We start from the raw sequence: 18,007 nt of genomic DNA on the forward strand, positions 1-18,007 counted from the left end.
CTACTTGAGTCTTAGAGTCTTGTAATGTGGGAGCCAGAAACAGCTTTCTGAGTCTAGGTGGTGTTCCCTGTGTTCTGAAGAGCAGGAGACCACTTATTGGGAAGGGTTACTTGTCCAGACGCAACTGTATAGAAAAATACAGCACAACTGTCCCACCTCATGGAGACTTATTGTGTTCATTAAAGGCTCTGAGAAGTCCTAGAATGAAATAAACCTCATACTGGGTGTTTAAACTCTGCCTTCTAAAACATGTACCTGTATTGTTGCAGAATGGTGTTTCCATAGTAAGCCGGGAGACTGATAGGATCCATCCAGCTTCTCCCCCTCTTACGTCAGAAGGTCACTGGTCTGATGGCAAAACTGAGGCTAAAACCCAAGAAACTAGCTCAGACCAACATTCTTGGTACATAAGTTGTACATCTTCCATGAAAGTCTTGACTGTTGAGAAAAAAAGTCCTACAGCTGAAAATGGCTGAACCAGAATTGTGGCTGCTCCACGCCTGGTGTTGCATATTTAAAAAGAAAAGTTTGTTTTGAGTCAGGGTCTCACTGTAGAGCCCAGCTGGTCTGGACCTCAGGCTCCTCCTGCTTGAGTCTCCCAAATGCCTGGGTTACTGGTATGAATCACAGTAGCCAGCCCCAGTGCCTTTTCTAGTGAATCTAGTTGAGCCTGTCCATCTCATTCCATTCTGCTTCATGCACAAAGTAAAATCCCCTGGTGGGTACTTGGGGTGGGAGGGCTAGGGACATTAAAGAATGTAGGTCAAACTGTAGATTTGTGTCAGGCTCTCTCTTAGGGCTCTATTGCTGTGAAGAGACCATGACCAAGTGAACTCTTATAAAGGAAAACATTGAATTGGGGCTGACTTAGAGTTCAGAGGTCTAGTCCATTATCCTCATGGTGGGACTTGGTGGTGTACAGGGGGTCACGGTGCTGGAGAAGGAGCCGAGAGTCCTACATCTGGATTGGCAGGCAGCAGGAAGAGCACTGTGAGGCACTGAGCCTGGGCTTGAGTATCTGAACCCTGAAACCTGCCCCACAGTGACACACTTCCTCCAGCAAGGCCCAGCCCCCCATAGTGCCTCTCCTTGTTGATGAAGCGTTCAAACACATGACTATGGGGAGATTCCTATTCAAGTCTCCACGGGCTCTGTGAGACTTGTGGGGCCATGCAACCCAAGGAGGTGGCTGTTCTGTACTGTCGGCAACCACTGGCGGTCTCTGAGTCTGCCCTATGCTTAAGCCATGGAGGTACCCACCAAAAAACAGGCGAGTCTCTGCCATAAAAAGCCAGGAACCTTAACTCGGAGGTTGGGTCCATGTTTCAGCGCTAGGGAGTGGCTTGAGCAGAGCTCTGGGACGAGCAGGTGTGTGTGACTTAGACCAGCAGTAGGTGGAGATGGCGCCCTCTTACAGAGTAAGGCCCCGTGAATCCTAGCTTGTTCTTTGTTAGCCTTCAGTTCCCAGACGTTGTCCCACCCTGGTGTCTTTTGGTGATTTAATGAGGCTGCAAGAAGAGCTGAACGGCTAACCCTCCCACTCTGCTGTCTGGGCTTTGTAGAAGGTGACTGAAGCCAGTAGCTTGCTATAGACACATGGTACTCTGCTGAGTTTCCTGCTCCCCTGTCTTTGTCAGGAAGAAGCTCTGTAAGAATGAGGCATACAAGTTCTCTGGCGGGAGAGTTTAACTCTTGCTTCCTACAGGTTTCAGGATCTTTGCCGTCTCTTAGGTGTAGGCCAAGGTAGTAAATTTTGAGTCAGCATTCATGAACCTTCAGAACATTAGCCAAAAGTGTTTTTCTACCTTTGTGTTGTTTGAGGGATCTTGTCCTTTTTAGTGTTGAAGGCCCGTCTTGAGGCCTGAGTGTTACCTGGTGTAGACTGTCACCCAAGCAGCCTTACATCACCCTGGCCTCCTTGGCTCACTCAGGAGGTCTCTGAAGCTCAGCCCTCATTGTAGTCACAGCTTGCCAGCATCATCTGGAGTGAGTAGCAGGGACTGAAGACGTAGTAACCCTGGGTTTCCCAAGTGTCTCCACCACCCTGATTTGTCCTGACAGTGGAGCTGAAGACAGAAACGAAGCAGGAGCCACCGCCCAGCTTCCTCCCTCCCGAAGCCTCACAGCTCAAGCCAGACAGACAGCAATTCCAGAGTCGGAAAAGGCCATTTGAAGAGAATCGGGGCCGTGGGTACTTCGAGCACCGGGAGGACCGAAGGTGGGTACAGGAGACAGCCGTCACCCTTGTTGCCATCGGTCCCCATTCACTGAGTGGGGATGAGCAGAGTTGTCTCTTCCCTGGTATTCCTTCCTCACTGCTGCCAGATTGAACACCTATGCTCTGATCCTTCCTGCTCTGTTATCACCTGCAGAGCAATTCCAGACACTTGAGATTTTTACCTTTAAGACACCAGGCTACCTCTCCAGCCCTTCCCCTCACTGCCTCTGCCGCTATGCAGGACCCTGTTTTCTTTGCCTGTTTCCTTTTTTTTTTTTCAAAAGACAAGTCCTCACTATGTCAGTTCTGATTGGCTTGAAACTTACTGTCACCAGCAAGCCTCAGACTCACAAAGATCCTTTTGCCTCGGCCTCCCTTCATGACTAGTGTGTGATTCTTACTGGCCATTCTATATCCCTTAATTTGTAAGCTATTTTCCGACCTTACTACCCAGCACAACGCCCCCTACCCACCCCTCATCCAGCAGCATTCGTAGCTGCCTCCCCAGGACTGGAACTGGGGGTAGGGGACACTTTTGACAGTGGGCTTGCCTTCTGCGTTCCCAAGGGTTGGAGGCTGACTGTCAAGAGTAAACCACAGACTCAGGGTGAGCAGCCAAAGATGTGGGTTTGGGAGCTCACAGGAAGGTGTGGCCTTTTCTCTGGCCCTTTCCCTCCAGGTCCTGCCCCACCCTCCCTACTTCCCTCCTTTTGACTCCACTCTAAAACCTTTTCCAATCATGAAGTCTAGGAATGACCACTTGTCTGGGTTAGTCACGTTTTATCTCCTAGCTGGTGAAGGCCACCTCTAACTAGCGCATTACTCTGTTTAAGAAAGGCATGGGGAGGGGGTGTGTAACTCAGCGATAGAGCTCTTGCCTAGCATGTTAGACTCTGGGCTCCACCCCCATCGTGGCAGAAGAAAGGAAACAGCATGGGATCTACGTCATTTGGGTTTCTTCGTCCTCCCACAAAGCAAAGGCCAGAGGCTGCTTGCTGACGAGGAGCAGAGGAAGGACATTAGGTCTCATTTGGGGCTGCCAGGGAAAGCTCGCTAGATAGACTTAAGAGGCCATGAGCCTGATGTAGTGGTGCAATGGCTGTAATCCCAGGAGTCAGAGGCGGGTGGATCTCTGAGTTCATGGCCAGCCAGGGCCGTGTGAGAGCCTGTCTTTAAATAAGGAGATAGCACGGATACTGACCTGGGCAGGCGGGGCTGGATGGTGCTTCCCTAGAGGGCCTCCTGCTGTGAAGAGCGTTGGCACCGTCAAGTGGAGTGCTGGGTGTTGGGCTCGGCCTTCTCCTGCCTGTTACTCCTGCACAGCAGAAATCACCAGTGTTAACAGTTATGGAAAGATAACCGTGTTCATAATTGAGGGCGCTTTAAAGAGCGCGAGAGGCAGGAAAAAGTGGGTCATATCATGTCCTTTCAGGTGCACTTGCAGTTCTGTAGTGTGTCCAGGCCTGCCTCTCATTGCCCTTACTGTCCCAACTTGATGCCCTTCTTTACAGAGCAGTCCATTTGTCTTTATGCTGAAGTTAATGCTCTGCCCTCGGCAAGTGCTTGGTACCCCCGGGAGAAATGGTGATCCAGAAAGCAGCTGTGAGCCACCTGTAAATCTCAGCAAAGGTTTTATTCATGTCCCTCCAGCTATTACGTGACTTTCTCCACTTTCCAACACAGGGGCCGTTCTCCTCAGCCTCCTGCTGAAGAGGATGAAGACGACTTTGATGACACCCTTGTTGCCATTGACACCTGTGAGTCCAGAAAGTGCCCGTCTGATTCTGCCTTCTTCCAGTCTGGGTTGTGGCACCATCCGGGAGCCCCGACAGCTCCAGAGCCAGGGCACTTGGGTGCAGTCCAGCCTACGCCTAAGAGTAGCTGCGGGTCCTAGACAAGCAGTTCGACTTCTCCTGCCTCTTTACAGAGAGAAGAAATGGTGCCTTGCTACCTCTGGATGCCCAGTGAGAGTCCTGAGATACAGTCCCCAAAAGAATACGAGAGCCCTGTACTACCCTGTGCACATGCAGGAATTTGAGTGCTGCTAGGGAAACTTAATTCTTTGACAACTGCCTTGCCAGTTTCCATCAGCTGCTCACATTCCTAATGAAACCAATGCCACTTTGTCCTTTGAGACACTGGCCTGTTCTTTGTCCTCCACTACATAAGTGGCTTTCACCTTGACTATACATCTGACCACAGAAGTGATTCAGAGGGCCTGGGCCACTGAAGTCAGTCCAAGTGGTAGAGCCAGTGAGTGCGTTTTCACATATACCCAGAAGCCTGCTCAGTCTGAGAACAGTATACTGCATCAACACAGCGGGTGTTTCTTTACATGGCTTGTGTTCAGGGTGCTAGCTGTGTGTTTTAGTGAGGGATAAAGGCATAGACGGTCTCTTCTCACAAGCTGTCAAAGACAGCTAACCATTTTTGAGCATGTTGGGTAGCAGTGGTCCATGGGGCAGCTGCTGATGTATTGGCAGTGGGGTCAGTGGGAAGGAAAGGCTTCACTGAAGATGGTGGGACTGGCTTTTTCAGAGTCGGCACTGTGCATGGGACAGAAGGTACCATGGATGGTGGGTGTGGCTCAGGTCAGATACTCATACCACAGCTGACAAGAGAAGTCTGCTCTTAAACAGTCAGCATTGGGAGTTGGTTAACGTGTATGGTGAGGACAGTAACCCTCAATATCCAGAAATGTGTTTGAATCTGTAAGGTTGTTGACCCTCTCCCTAGGTTGTGACACATTCCCCTCAAAGGTATTGACTACAGTTTCTGAGAGACTTCCTGAAGCTCCACTAGGTGAACCCCAAACATCAGCCATTTTCTGGGGTTTTCCTCCACAGATAACTGCGACCTGCACTTCAAAGTGGCCCGAGACCGGAGTAGTGGCTATCCTCTGACGATCGAGGGCTTTGCGTACCTGTGGTCAGGAGCCCGTGCCAGCTATGGAGTCAGAAGGGGACGTGTGTGTTTTGAAATGAAGGTGAGTGGGAAAGATAAACAGACAGAAAGCAGGTATGTCCTTTGGACTGCCTGTCACCAGCCACCTTGATCAGAGCAGTGACTACAAGATATTAGATTAGCTTAGACAGTGTCCAAGCAAACAAAAGTAGGATGAGTTTGGACAATCATGTTCTTTTCTTCAGTGTAATGGTGATGTTTGTAAAATGGGCAAGGGCTTGTCTCAGAGAAAGAGTGGACTCCAGAGCCAGGGCGATGGCTCAGCAGGCGAGGACATTTGCAGCCGCACCTGACAACCTGCAGTCAGTCTTCTTACCCGAATGATGGCAGAGGGTCAATGACCAGAAGTTATCCTCTTGACCACAGTGTACACTCATATATAACATACATAAATGTAGTTTACAAAAAGAGAGTGGATTCAGATACCACTACTTTAAAGGGAAGTTCCGTGCCAAGTTTATGACAGTGGTGCGTGTTTGTGTGGAACAAAGAGTTCAGCTTGCAGATTGTAGAATTAAAAGGCAAGAATTGCTAGCATGCCCTTTCTGTGTGCCTCCCCCAAGGTCACGTATATGTTAACGGTCTTTTGGGCAGGGGTATAACGCTCGGGAAGTGCATTCTCAAAGAAGTGGCTCCCACCCCCAGCATTGGGAAACGATTCTCGAGGATTCTTTGTACATCCAAACTTACGTGATAGTATCTGTAGAGCCCTTCACACACAATAGCAGTGCGGAGCTCTTCGTGTGGACTGTCTCCATTAGTCCTCACGGTGCTGCCATGGGTAAGCAAACTCACACCCTAGTTTAGAGGCGCAGCCAAGACAGGTGGATTCCACTGACTGACAGACACAGTATTGACTGTTCCAGTTAAAGAAGACTGTCAAACCACACAGCTTTCATCTGTGGATTGTAAGATGAATGGTTCTTTCACAGATAGAGATGAAAAATGTCTGAAAGTCAGTAGAATGTGGTATCTTCCTGAGGCTACGGGCCAGTTCTGGTAGATACCAGGTAGCCATCATGATGTAGTTGGGTAGCACAGGGTACGGAATTTAAAAGTGGACATTGTCCTATGCTCCCACCCTATCCTTTCCCTTTAAAGGGAGCTGAGAGGGAGAGGGGGCAACATAGATGTTAGTGTGTGCTTTTGTTTTCCTGCTTCTGTTACTTGCTATTGTGTGTCTTACCTTAGTTCTGCCTCATCTTTTTAATGGGTTTTGTGGCTTAACTGTACCATAATGTACCTAGTTTCTTAATGTTTTTCTTCCTGGCTATTTAAAAACAGCGTTGTCCTTGCAAATCCACACCTACATCCTTGGGCACCTAGGACCTATCGATGATCTAGAGTGTGTCGGTACAAAGTGTGTGCACTGTCTTGTTTTTATGACGCTGGGGGTCCAGTGCATAGCCTTATGTGTGCTAGGCAAGTGCTTTGTCCAGTGAAAGTTTATTTCCCCCGCAACGAGTATTAAGACTGAAAAGGAGAAGTGGCGTGTTTGGAAGCACTCTGTGGCACCTTAGAGTCCCTGCCATCACAACAGGCTCTTGGGAGATGCTTGAGTTCCTCTTCCAGCAACCAAGTCTTTTTTTTTTTTACTCTTATTTATCTAATCTATCATCCATCCCTCCCTCCATCCACCTTCCTATCATCTATCTATCTATCTGTGCATCAGGATCTCACTGGCCTCACCCTCACTGTGTAACTCAGGTTGCCCTCGAATTTGTGGCAGTCCTCCTGCCTCTGCCTCCTGAGTGCTGAGATTACAGACAAGAACCACTATCAAGCATCATCACTTGTTTATTGCGGGATACACTTACTGCCACATTGCCTTATAATGTAGCAGCTTGGAGAGAATCAATCCTGAGCCTTCCTGTGTTCTGCCCTCAGATCAATGAGGAAATCTCCGTGAAGCACCTTCCATCTACAGAGCCCGACCCACACGTTGTCCGTATTGGCTGGTCCTTGGACTCTTGCAGCACTCAGCTAGGTAAGGTCAGCCAGGCAGTCCTCAGTATCAGTGATCTCCCTGCCCCTGGATTCTCGGGGCTCCCAAGCTGCTCTTCCTAATGTCAGAATCAGACCATTTATCCTGGGGTGGAGGCAAATATTGTGTGTCACTGTCTGATGTGAGGACCTGTCACAGAGCAACTCTTTCAGAGTTAATTCTTGCACTTTGTCTTTTAGGAGAAGGTCCAAAGTTCCCTTCAGAGACCTGTTCCCTTTGTCTTAAACCATTTCTGCCCTCATACCGTTCTGAAATAAATTCTTAAGCCCTGTTAGAATCTTTATGGATTTTCTGTGCAGAGTAGGGTAGAAGCAGCAGGTTGATTGGCAGGGAAGCAGGGGCTTCCTGCTGAGAGAGTTGGTTTTCATAAGGTGCCGGGCCCAGTGACCATCACAATCTTCTGGACGTTCCCTTTGATTTTTATACATGCTCAGACTGGGTCATGCTAAGAAGTTTATGTAGTCTAGTTTCTTTTAATATATGGGCTGAATTTTGAAAATGAGTATGGTTTCTAAGTCAATGCATAATTTTCTATTTTATAGCTCTTTTTATTTTTTTGTTTTGTAGTGGGTTCTGGGAGTCAAGCCTGGGGTCTCACAAGAACTCTACCACTGAGCTACAGCCCGACCCTTTTGGGTTTATTTAGCAAATTTCCTTTTGTAGCTCATTTACATTAATTGCATCTTTTTGCTTGAATTCCTATTCTTGTAATTACTTGACAACTTAAGTCCTTAGAAGTAGATATGTTAGGTTCGTCTCAGTACCACACACAGGAAGATACATTAGGTAAAAGGCCTGGACGCACTGGTGAGCTGGCTGGGCCAGTAATAGCACCTGGTGCAGAAGCCTGAGGATCTGCGTTCAGGCCTTGGAACCTGTGTAAAGAAACGGAAGAAGAGAACTGACCCTGCAGGGTTGTTATCCGATCTCTCTGGGCATGCCCAGTCACACACAATAATAGTAACTGCTATTTTTTATTTCTAGATGTAGCAGCATTCGTTATTTACAAATCATAAGTTGAGGGACTGGAGAGATGGTTTAGCAGTTAAGAGCACTGACTGCTCTACCAGAGGACCCAGGTTCAGTTTCAGCACCCACGTGGCAGCTCATACTGTCTGTAACTCTAATTCCAGGGGCCCTGGCACCTTCCACAAATATACGTGCAGGCAAGACACCAATGCACCTAAAAATAAATAAATCTGAGCCATGCGGTGGGGGGGGGGGGCATGCACCTTTAGTCCCAGCATTCAGGAGGCAGAGGCAGGCAGATCTTTGAGTTTGAGGCCAACTTGGTCTACAGAGCAAGTTCCAGGACAGCCAGGGCTACACAGAGAAACCCTGCCTTGGGAGGAGGGGTGATGCTTGTTGCTCTTACAGAGGACCTAGGTTTGGTTCCCAGCCCCTCTATCAGGCAGCTCACAACTACCTGTAACAGCACCTCCAGGCACCTGGACCCACATGGTACACATAAATTCAGGCAGGTACACACTCATGTACACATAGGTAAAAATAATGTTTAAAAGTGTAGCAGAAGAAGAATCAGTTCAGGAGTGGTGACACACATTTGGAATCCCAGCTTTTGGATTGTGGAGGCAGAAGGATCGGAGTTTGAGGACAGGTCTGGCTCTACAATGAGGCAAGCTGGGGCTATATGAGACCCAATCTCAAAAAAAAAAAACAAACAAACAAAAGACTGGTAGGTCAGAACCAGGTGGAGAGAAACTAAGTCCTGGCTGTCCAGGAGGACTGAGAATGTGGCCAGCCTGGGCCTTCTGCAGTACCTATTCAAGAGGAAAAAGTGGTCATCTCATTTTATCTTTGTCTTAGTTTTGAAATGGTGTTAGTGGCCAGACATGGTGTCACACACCTTTAGTCCCAGCACTTGGGAGGCAGAGGCAGGTGGACTTGTGAGTTTGAGGTCATCCTGGTCTACAGAGTGAGTTCCGGGACAGCCAGGGCTACACTGTGAGTCTGTCTCAAAATAGTAACGACAATGACTGGCAGCTGTGAAGGTGTTGTGTCCATCAGAGATTTAACCTGCCTGTGCCTTCCTTCAGGTGAAGAGCCTTTTTCCTATGGCTATGGAGGCACAGGGAAGAAGTCTACCAATAGCCGCTTTGAAAACTACGGAGACAAATTTGCAGAGAACGATGTGATTGGCTGCTTTGCGGTGAGTGCTGGCAGCCTGTGGGAATTGGCAGGGCCAGGTGCCTGATGTAGACTTTTCAGGGTACCTGTATCGTTGTCTACGCTTACCCAGCCACTCTCCATGCTGTTGTCTCTGATGGTTTGATATTGTCTCCTCCAGAGTAGGGGTTACTGATGTGTGTGAGATTGTGCCATCCTTTCCCTTCTTATCTTTATGCAGAACTGCCTGTGGTCCCTTAGATTTGAGGACTTCGAGGGTCCACAGCTCCCTCTGTGTATGGTTACCACAGTGACATTTTCTTACCAAACTAGAGAATTTCTTCCCTCTGTTGGGAAATAGCCAGTCTGCTTTCAAAGGCACTGTGTTGGCTTTTGGCCCCTGATGGCATCACCTTATCTTCCAAACTGTTTTTTGAACTGAGCTTAGTTGAGCTGACTTCCTGTCATGCACTGCCCTCTGGCAGAGCAGGAACAGCAGATAGAGAGAGGGTGCCTGTGCTGCTTCGATAGTTCTGGAGAGTGGTGAGCAGCCATCAATGATTGGCTGGTAGCTTTTGGCTCTGGAGCCAGACTTGCTGAGCTCAGTTCTTGCTCTGAGGTTCACAGCCGTGGACAACTTCCCTTTTAGTCTCCAAATAAGAATCTTTGTACTTACCTCTTTTGTTGAGTTTCAACCCATTGCAAGCACACAGTAAGTGCTCACTGGTGCCCTTTCATACAGTTGGGACTGTGTTGTGAGGCCCCAAAGGAAGGGGCTGCCCAGAGGATGTGTCCTCGGGATCTTATCTTCTGTCTGTGTTTGTTCACATGACTCCTTTTGAAAGAAAGTTCCTCTGGTTTTTGTCTTTTGGGTTTTTTGTTTTGTTTTGTTTTTTTACGTACAATTATTTCATGCTTAGAGACGCTGGGGCAGCAACTCAAGCTGATAGAGTGCGTGTTGAGTACGCAAAGCCCTGGGTTCAGTTGTCATCAACTCATGAAACTGGGCACGGTGATATCTATGATCCTAGCTCTCAGAAGGTAGAGGCAAAAGAACCCTAAGTTCAAGGTCATCCTCAGCTATATAGTAAGGTTAAGATTAGCCTAGTACTTGAGACTTGAAAAAAAAATCAATAAAATTTTTGGTTTTTATTTCTCAAGATAAGGTTTCTCTGTGTAGCTCTGGCTGTCCTGGAACTTACACAGTAGATCAGGCTGGCCTGTAACTCACAGAGATCTGCCTGCCTCTGCCTCTAGAGTGCTGGGATTAAAGGCATGCATCACTACCACAATAACAATTTTTTAAAAGAAAGTAAAAACACAAAAGAAAAGGACCCTATCATTCCCACAACAAAACAAAAACTTAAAAAAAATAAGAAAAAGAAATTTCATAACCTTTTACCGCTTTTGCTGTATGTGTTTGTGTGTGCGCATGTGCTCTCTTTTTTATATTTGACAGTAGAGTAGGCTGCATATTCCTACCCTTAATATGTTGTGTATATTTAAGTCTACCATCTTAACTACAGTGTTTCCCAGATAGGAGATTGATGTACTACTGTCAAAGGTGTGACTGCCATCAGCCTACATTTAAATTATGTTAGTTGTCCCATTGGCTTGCTTTAGTGCAATTGAAGATTTTTTGGTTTGGGAGCTGACCAGGGCGTGTGGCTTTCTGTTTCCTTAGTTTCTTTAGTCTGAAACAGATTCCCAGCCTTCCTATGTATTGTAAGACCTTTGCGTGTGAGGGAGACAGGCTTTCCTGGAACTCACTTATGACCTTTGTCTGTCTGTCTGTCTGTCTGTCTGTCTATTTTTAGGACAGGGTCTAATTCACCTGCCTCTGCATCCCAGTGCTGGGATTAAAAGCATGCAGCCACCATACCGTGCTTTTCTAATAAAACAGCTTTTTTAGATAAAAAATAATGACGATTCTATTCTGTAGTCTTGAATGCGGTTTTTTTCCTTTAATAGTATTTTCTGACAATCTTCCAGTGTCCACACAAATGATATGGAGCTAACTCGGAAACATTTTTAAATTAGTGTGACTAAAAGGATGTCTATCTCCTGCCCCACCCATTGTTTCATGTGTCCCAGCTGCACACAGGAGCCACCTCTTGTAGGGGGAATCTGAATGCAAGAGAGAGGCCACTTGTTTTGCTTCGTTAACACCAAAGGTAGCATGTTTGTTCTAGCTTTTGCTTACCCGTGTACCTTAAGATCTTTTTTCTAGGACTTGAGGAACCTAAAGGCCCTCGGTTTTTGATTGGGGCTTTTTTTTTTTAATTGTCTGTAGTCATTGTTTTCACCACCGTAGCTGATTGAGCCTTTCATCTTATGGTGGGACAGAGGTGGTAGAGTTTCCTTCTTTGGAAGCTGGTCTTCCTATTGCTTCCTGATAGTTGTTTGCTGGTAGAGGTAGAGATAATGCCAAAGGAAATACTTACCGTTTTGCCGCTTGCCAGGGTTACTCAGACATTTTGTGACCCACCATGTGAACCCCTATTCAGTCCTCTCTTTCTTTCCCTCCCGAGCAGCTTTTGCTGTGCTTACATGAGCACTGTCACATATGTCTGTGCATTCTAATGGGCTACATATGTAGTGTTTCTTCCTAGCTAAGTTGCGTCTAGTGGAGGGTATGAATATGCATGTGTACATTTAAGACGGGATTTCACTATGTAGTCCAGGTTGACCTCAAACTAGAGAGATTTCCTCTGCCTTTGACTCCCTAGTCCTGGAGTTTAAAGCATATGGCACCAAACCTGCCACCCCACCTCCTTTTTTGAGATAGGGTCAGTCTTATTGAACCTGGAGCTCATCGTTCTGACCAAGCTAGCTGACAGGCAAGCTCTGGGGATCTTCCTGTTCCCAACCCACCATAGTTCTTTCCACACGGGGTCTGGGTACCAAATTGGGGTACATTACTAAGCACTTACCAGCCCTGTTTTTTCAAATATTGATGGCCAGCTACCACTAGGACCGCACTTTCAAGAAGTTGTGACCATGTTTTCCAAACCCTTGATCATTATCATCAGCATGATGTTCTGTGGACTTCTGGCAGTAGAAAATTCCAGGCCTTCATCCTGTGTTGCACAGTTCATCCTACCTACTTTAAAGACTTCAGGGGAGTTTTTCCTTGCTTTTAGCTTTATTATTGTTATTTATGTGTGTGACTGTTTTGCATGAATGTATGTGCCTGGTATCCCTGGAGGCTAGAAGAGGGTCACCTAGAATTGGAGCCACAGGTGTTTATGAGCACTGCGTGTGGATTGAACCATTGTTCTTTGCAAGAGCAGCAAGTGCTCTTAACCCCTGAGCTGTCTTTCTGGGCCCAGAATTATTTACTTCGTGTCTGTGGAGGTGTTGCCCACACATATATGTCTACATGCAGTGCACGTGTTGCCTGTGGAGGCCAGAAGAGGGCATCGGACCTCTGGAACTAGAGTTACAGTCAGTTTGTAGCTGCCATTAGGTATAGGGAACTGAACCTAGGTTACCCAGGTCTTCTGCAGGAACAGCAGTGAGTACTTTTTGGGGGGCCGGGGGAATAACAGGGTCTCACTGGCTACCCTGGAGCTCACTATGAAGAGCAGACTGGCCTTACAGAGCTCCCCCAGCCTCTGCCTTCCGTGTGCTGAGATTAAAGGCCTGTACTGCTACAACTAGTTAGTTTTTGAAACAGGATCTCAAGCTCACTTGGATTCAAGTTCCTCCTTCTACTTCCCAAGTACTGGGATTGCAGGTGGGAGCCACTGTACCAGCGAGGGCCCTATCTTGAAAAGTTCACACCCACCCTTTTCTTGAGCATCTTTCTCCCCCTTAACATTCATACTCAATTCTTAACAAAATCTAGCTCTGTTTAAAGACAGGTTCCACATGCGACTCCTTTTTATTAGAGGGTTTCTGCGGGGTCTGGGGAAACAGGAGGTGTCTGTACCAGACCTCTTGACAAAGAGAAAGGACCCAGCAGCCTTTAAGTGGGGAAGGGACGGATGGTGCATGTCAGCAGTAGGCAGGAGAGTCACTGAGGCCATAGGCGGCACAGAGGTGTGTCCTCAGCAGCCTTGGACAGGCGGCTGTGTGGGCAGACTGTTAGCTGTGGGTGCTGCTTCCTTTGCACTGTGGAAGTTCTTGTAATAAAGGTGGTGCCCAAGGCAGGCGGCACCCACATCCTTCATTTCCATGCTAGAACAAAGGTGTCCTGCAGGCAGGATTCCCTTGGGCTTGTGTTGACCTGTCTGCCCAGCATGGGCATGACGTGTGGTGTGTGAGGAATTAGCAGGCCTGGAGGATGCGGATAGAGAACTAGGAAACTCCTCAGGAATGGATTCTCCACTGGTCCTTGAAGGAAAGCTCAGGGTGGTCTCCTAATGTCAGAAAGAATACTACACCCTGTACCATTTTGTCAGAGACTAGAGCTTGTGCGTATTTCACTCAGCTATCTCACCCTGAGTTTTGAAGCTTAACTGTAACTCCTCTCCAGCACCCACAGCGACCTTTCTAGAACAGCGTTGGCCACTATACTAAAGCAAGTCAGTGAGTGCTCTGCTTCGCCATCAGCAATAACTCCAAACTCTACAGGTAAACTGGAGAGTCTTTCACAGCGCTCCTCACCTGCAAGTCCAGCCCCAGACCCTAACACCTACAATGCCAACATGCATCCTCTGTGTGAAATGCACTAACCTGCCATATTCTTATGATGACCCTGTGTATTACATCACAGATACCGTTTTCCCCCCCATAGAAAAACAAGATAAAATGGTTTGCTTAAGGTCACAAAATAGGATCCACTAAACTTCAGCAACTTAGTAAACAATTGAATGATGCCTTTTATGTGTCAGGGCACCTGGCCTGTATTTTTTTACCACAGGGTTTGTGCACAGAGCTCATTTCCATCTACTGGTCAAGACCTAACAGAAGCTCTCTCCAAGAAACCCTTGGGTTATAATGCTGAAGAGACCCCTTGTTTGAGTCTCCTTTGGCCCCTGGATTGCAGGGGATCCAGATCAGCACAGTCATGTCCCAGGAGGAGTATGAGAACTCCTGGAGTGTGTGTTGAATGAACAAAAGGATGTGTCTTTAGTTGGGTTCAGCTGTTAAAGCGCCTGCTCTGGCTTCTCGTCTGTCTGTATAGACTGCCCTGTCAGTTTAGGGGACAAGGCAAGGCAACCTCTGCCTTAGTCCGCACTCAGATATGTTACGAGTTTCACGCTCTTTGGTAAGGAGAGGCTCTGAACTTACCTGGTGCTGCCTGACTGGTGTATATACCACGGAAGAACGCACCGGGTTCAGAAAAGTGGCTGTTTACTCTCTGCACTGACTCCCATTTGTGAGTGCCGGTGTCTTAAGCTACCAGTTACAGTTAGTGTGCCAGCATTTGTTTGTAGTTTTGTTCTTAAGACCTCACGTGGCCCAGACTGGTCTACAATCCTGCTGCTCTTGCCTCAGCCTTCCAGTTACTGTGATTACAAGTGGCCACCACCACACCAGCTTACCCTTGGATTTCTCTCCTAGGACTTTGAATGTGGAAATGATGTGGAACTTTCTTTTACTAAGAACGGCAAGTGGATGGGCATTGCCTTCCGAATCCAGAAAGAAGCCTTAGGGGGTCAGGCCCTCTACCCTCATGTCCTGGTGAAGAATTGTGCTGTGGAATTTAACTTTGGGCAGAGGGCAGAGCCCTATTGCTCTATTCTCCCAGGGTTCACATTCATCCAGCACCTTCCCCTCAGTGAGCGGATCCGGGGCACCGTTGGACCAAAGAGCAAAGCAGAGTGTGAGGTAAGCGGGACCAGAGCCACCCAAGGCAGAGGAGGGGCACTAAGTAGCTTGTAGAAGGGGACAGAAATTTAAGTAAACTTGGCCTTCCTTGTCCCAACTCCTTGGGGTTGAGATTGGAGTTGAAAAACAAGGTTTTGAGGGTGACATTCCAAAAGGAAACGACTTCACTACTCTTCAGCAAGGCCTGAATCTGAAAATAGGCTTCCTCATAGCAGAACAGCATAACCGTGTACTGTGCTGCCCAGTGTTCTTGGAGAGGCTTAGCAACTCCACCCTCCCACTCAGGCTAAGAGCATAAGAGATTCAGGTAACTGTGCCGATGACCTGTGTCTGTTTTTAACGAACCAGGGTCGTTAGCACAGGCTGGCCTTGAATTCATTGTAGTCCTACCCTAGCATCCCAGATGATGTAGTCGTGGCTTTATTTCTTAAGATATATATTTCTCAGGGCTAGAGAGATGGCTCAGCGGTTAAGAACACTGGCTGTTCTTCCAGGGAACCCAGATTCAATTCCCAGCAACCACATGGCAATTCACAGTTGTCTGTAACTCCAATTCCAGGGTACCTGACATCCTCATGCAGGCAAAACAACAATGCACATTTAAAAATATTTTTTTTTCCTCATGAGCCATTTTTATTTGTTTTAGAAAATTAAGCAATGTATAGAAATCATAGGTTTCCCATAATTCTACCCCTTCCAAATAAATTTATCTGAAGATTTTGGAGTGAAAAGTAATTTGCTGTCCTGTTCTTTTACATACTTTATGGTCTGTGTCTTACTACGTGGAAATCCCTTTATACAACTTTTTTTGAGACAGTCTTGCCGTGTTATCCGGGTTGGCCTCAGACTCCCTGGACTCCGTCATCTTCCTGCCTCAGCCTTCCCGATAGCTGGGACTATAGGTGTGCACCACCACACCTGACTTAACACTTTAGTGACCTCGAAAAAGAGTCATTCCCCTTGCTGCATTCAGGTTACATGTAGTCTTTGTTGAATTCTAAATGTGATGATTAAATGAAGTTCATGACCTATGGGCACAACTCAGTTCCCATTCTCAGACTCTTGAGAGTCTACAGTAGTCTGTGTTCTCCTGCCAGAGTCTGGGAAAGTCATCATTCTATTGGTGGGACGTGACTTTGTGCTTACATATGACAGACCTTAGACTCAGAATCTGACAAGCCGTGTCTTTGACTCCCAACAGCAGCACTGAGATAGATGCTATTGCTTCCATTTTCCAGAGGCAACCAGAAGGTCAGAGTCATCATCATGGGCACCATCAAGCCAGGGTGGCACTATGCCACCATGCCACATGCTGCTGCTGTTTCACAGCACCCTTCCCTGTCCTGTTGTTGTAGATTCTGATGATGGTGGGCCTGCCTGCTGCCGGCAAGACCACATGGGCCATCAAACACGCGGCCTCCAACCCTTGTAAGAAGTACAACATTCTGGGTACCAATGCCATCATGGATAAGATGCGGGTAAGGGTGGCCTGTGGGCCACTTCACTCATCTCCCAGCGTTCGGGTGTGTCCAATACCTAGGCTCACCTGCCTTTCGTTACCTCTTGCCCACAGGTGATGGGCCTGCGTCGGCAGCGGAACTATGCTGGCCGCTGGGATGTCCTGATCCAGCAGGCCACTCAGTGCCTCAACCGCCTCATTCAGATTGCTGCCCGAAAGAAACGCAACTACATTCTAGATCAGGTACTTGTGACGAGCGTGGGAGAAGGAAGGAGGCCCAGTCGATGCATGGGACTTCCCCTCCAGCCCTTTTCTCATTTCTCCATGCTGTGCTGTAGCAGCTGTGCTGGCCAGGGCACGCCATACGTGAGGATAGCTACAGACCCCTCCCATTGCTGTCTAAACTGAATCTGTGCTGGGGTTTCCGACCATAGTTTTTATTTTTGTCTTGTTTTGTTTTTAATGTGTGTAGCTGTTTTGTCTGTGCGTGTATCAGTATGCCACTGGCATGCTTGGTTCCACACAGGCCAGAAGAGGCATCAGAGCCCATGGAACTGAGTTACAAACAGTTGTGAGCTGTCATGTAGGTTCTGGGAGTCTAACCCAGGTCTTAGGGAAAAGCAGCCAGTGCTCTTAACTGAGCCATTCATTTCTCCAGCCTAGAGAGGCAAAGATGTCTAAGCCTCACAGGCTGGACCCCCAACTCTGTTGTCTGCCAGCTCTGTGTTTGTGAGCAGTCAACTTTATCCTGTGAATCTCGGCACCCTAGTTTGTAAAATAGAGAGCCTAATGGGCCCACACCTATAGGACCTAGGTCAGCTGCTGTGTGTCACTACCTGCTCTGTGGAACAGGGGTGCTCTAGCTGCTGGGCACAGTTGTATGAGTGGGGAGCACGTGTGTAATTCATGGTATTCTATCTACATTTCAGTTAAGGGTGGGGTTTGGTCAGTTTTGAGTTGGATTAAAAACTTGCATGGTTTCAGCATTGTCAAAAGAGTAAGCCTAAAATAGCTTAGAATCCCTGTGTCTAATGAGTTCCATATGTTTGATGCCTACATAGCATTGCACTTGACATTTGTCTAGGCTTCATGGAGTAGCAGCTGAGGGTATTTATATTTACTACTTGTCTCTGGATTTGTAGTTAAACCTTACATTCTTGTTTTCTTTTATTTATGTTTTTCTCTTGGATTTTGGAGACAGGGCTTTTCTGTATAGCTTTGGAGCCTGCCTTGGAACCTGTAAGTTGCCAGCAGTGGTGGCGCATGCCTTTAATTAATTCCAGCACTCTGGAGGCAGAGACAGGCAGTGGCCGAGGCCAACCACGGCTACAGAGAAAAACTCTGTCGAGAAGGGGGGAGAAGAGAGAGAGACAGTGTAGCCTGGCTGATTTGCCTCCCATACATGTGGCACTGACTACTTGGTGGCCTGAGTTTAAAGGCTTGATGAAAAGAGCTG

At 47.5% G+C, this 18,007-nt stretch overlaps 1 protein-coding gene across 2 annotated transcripts in view; it reads left to right on the forward strand.

Moving 5' to 3' along the window:
- The window catches only part of Hnrnpul1 (heterogeneous nuclear ribonucleoprotein U like 1), a 34,772-nt gene that overhangs the window by 5,650 nt on the left and 11,115 nt on the right, over positions 1-18,007 (forward strand). For both annotated transcript variants that reach the window (XM_013125603.3, XM_013125602.3), the window contains exons 3-10: positions 2,062-2,218; positions 3,902-3,975; positions 5,065-5,204; positions 7,070-7,169; positions 9,245-9,357; positions 14,826-15,092; positions 16,448-16,570; positions 16,666-16,794. In XM_013125603.3, coding sequence (XP_012981057.1) covers positions 2,062-2,218; positions 3,902-3,975; positions 5,065-5,204; positions 7,070-7,169; positions 9,245-9,357; positions 14,826-15,092; positions 16,448-16,570; positions 16,666-16,794 — 1,103 coding nt within the window. The remainder of the gene's footprint in view (positions 1-2,061; positions 2,219-3,901; positions 3,976-5,064; positions 5,205-7,069; positions 7,170-9,244; positions 9,358-14,825; positions 15,093-16,447; positions 16,571-16,665; positions 16,795-18,007) is intronic.

Source organism: Mesocricetus auratus, unplaced genomic scaffold, assembly GCF_017639785.1.
Source record: "Mesocricetus auratus isolate SY011 unplaced genomic scaffold, BCM_Maur_2.0 Super-Scaffold_100038, whole genome shotgun sequence".
In the NCBI taxonomy this organism is placed as follows: domain Eukaryota; kingdom Metazoa; phylum Chordata; class Mammalia; order Rodentia; family Cricetidae; genus Mesocricetus; species Mesocricetus auratus.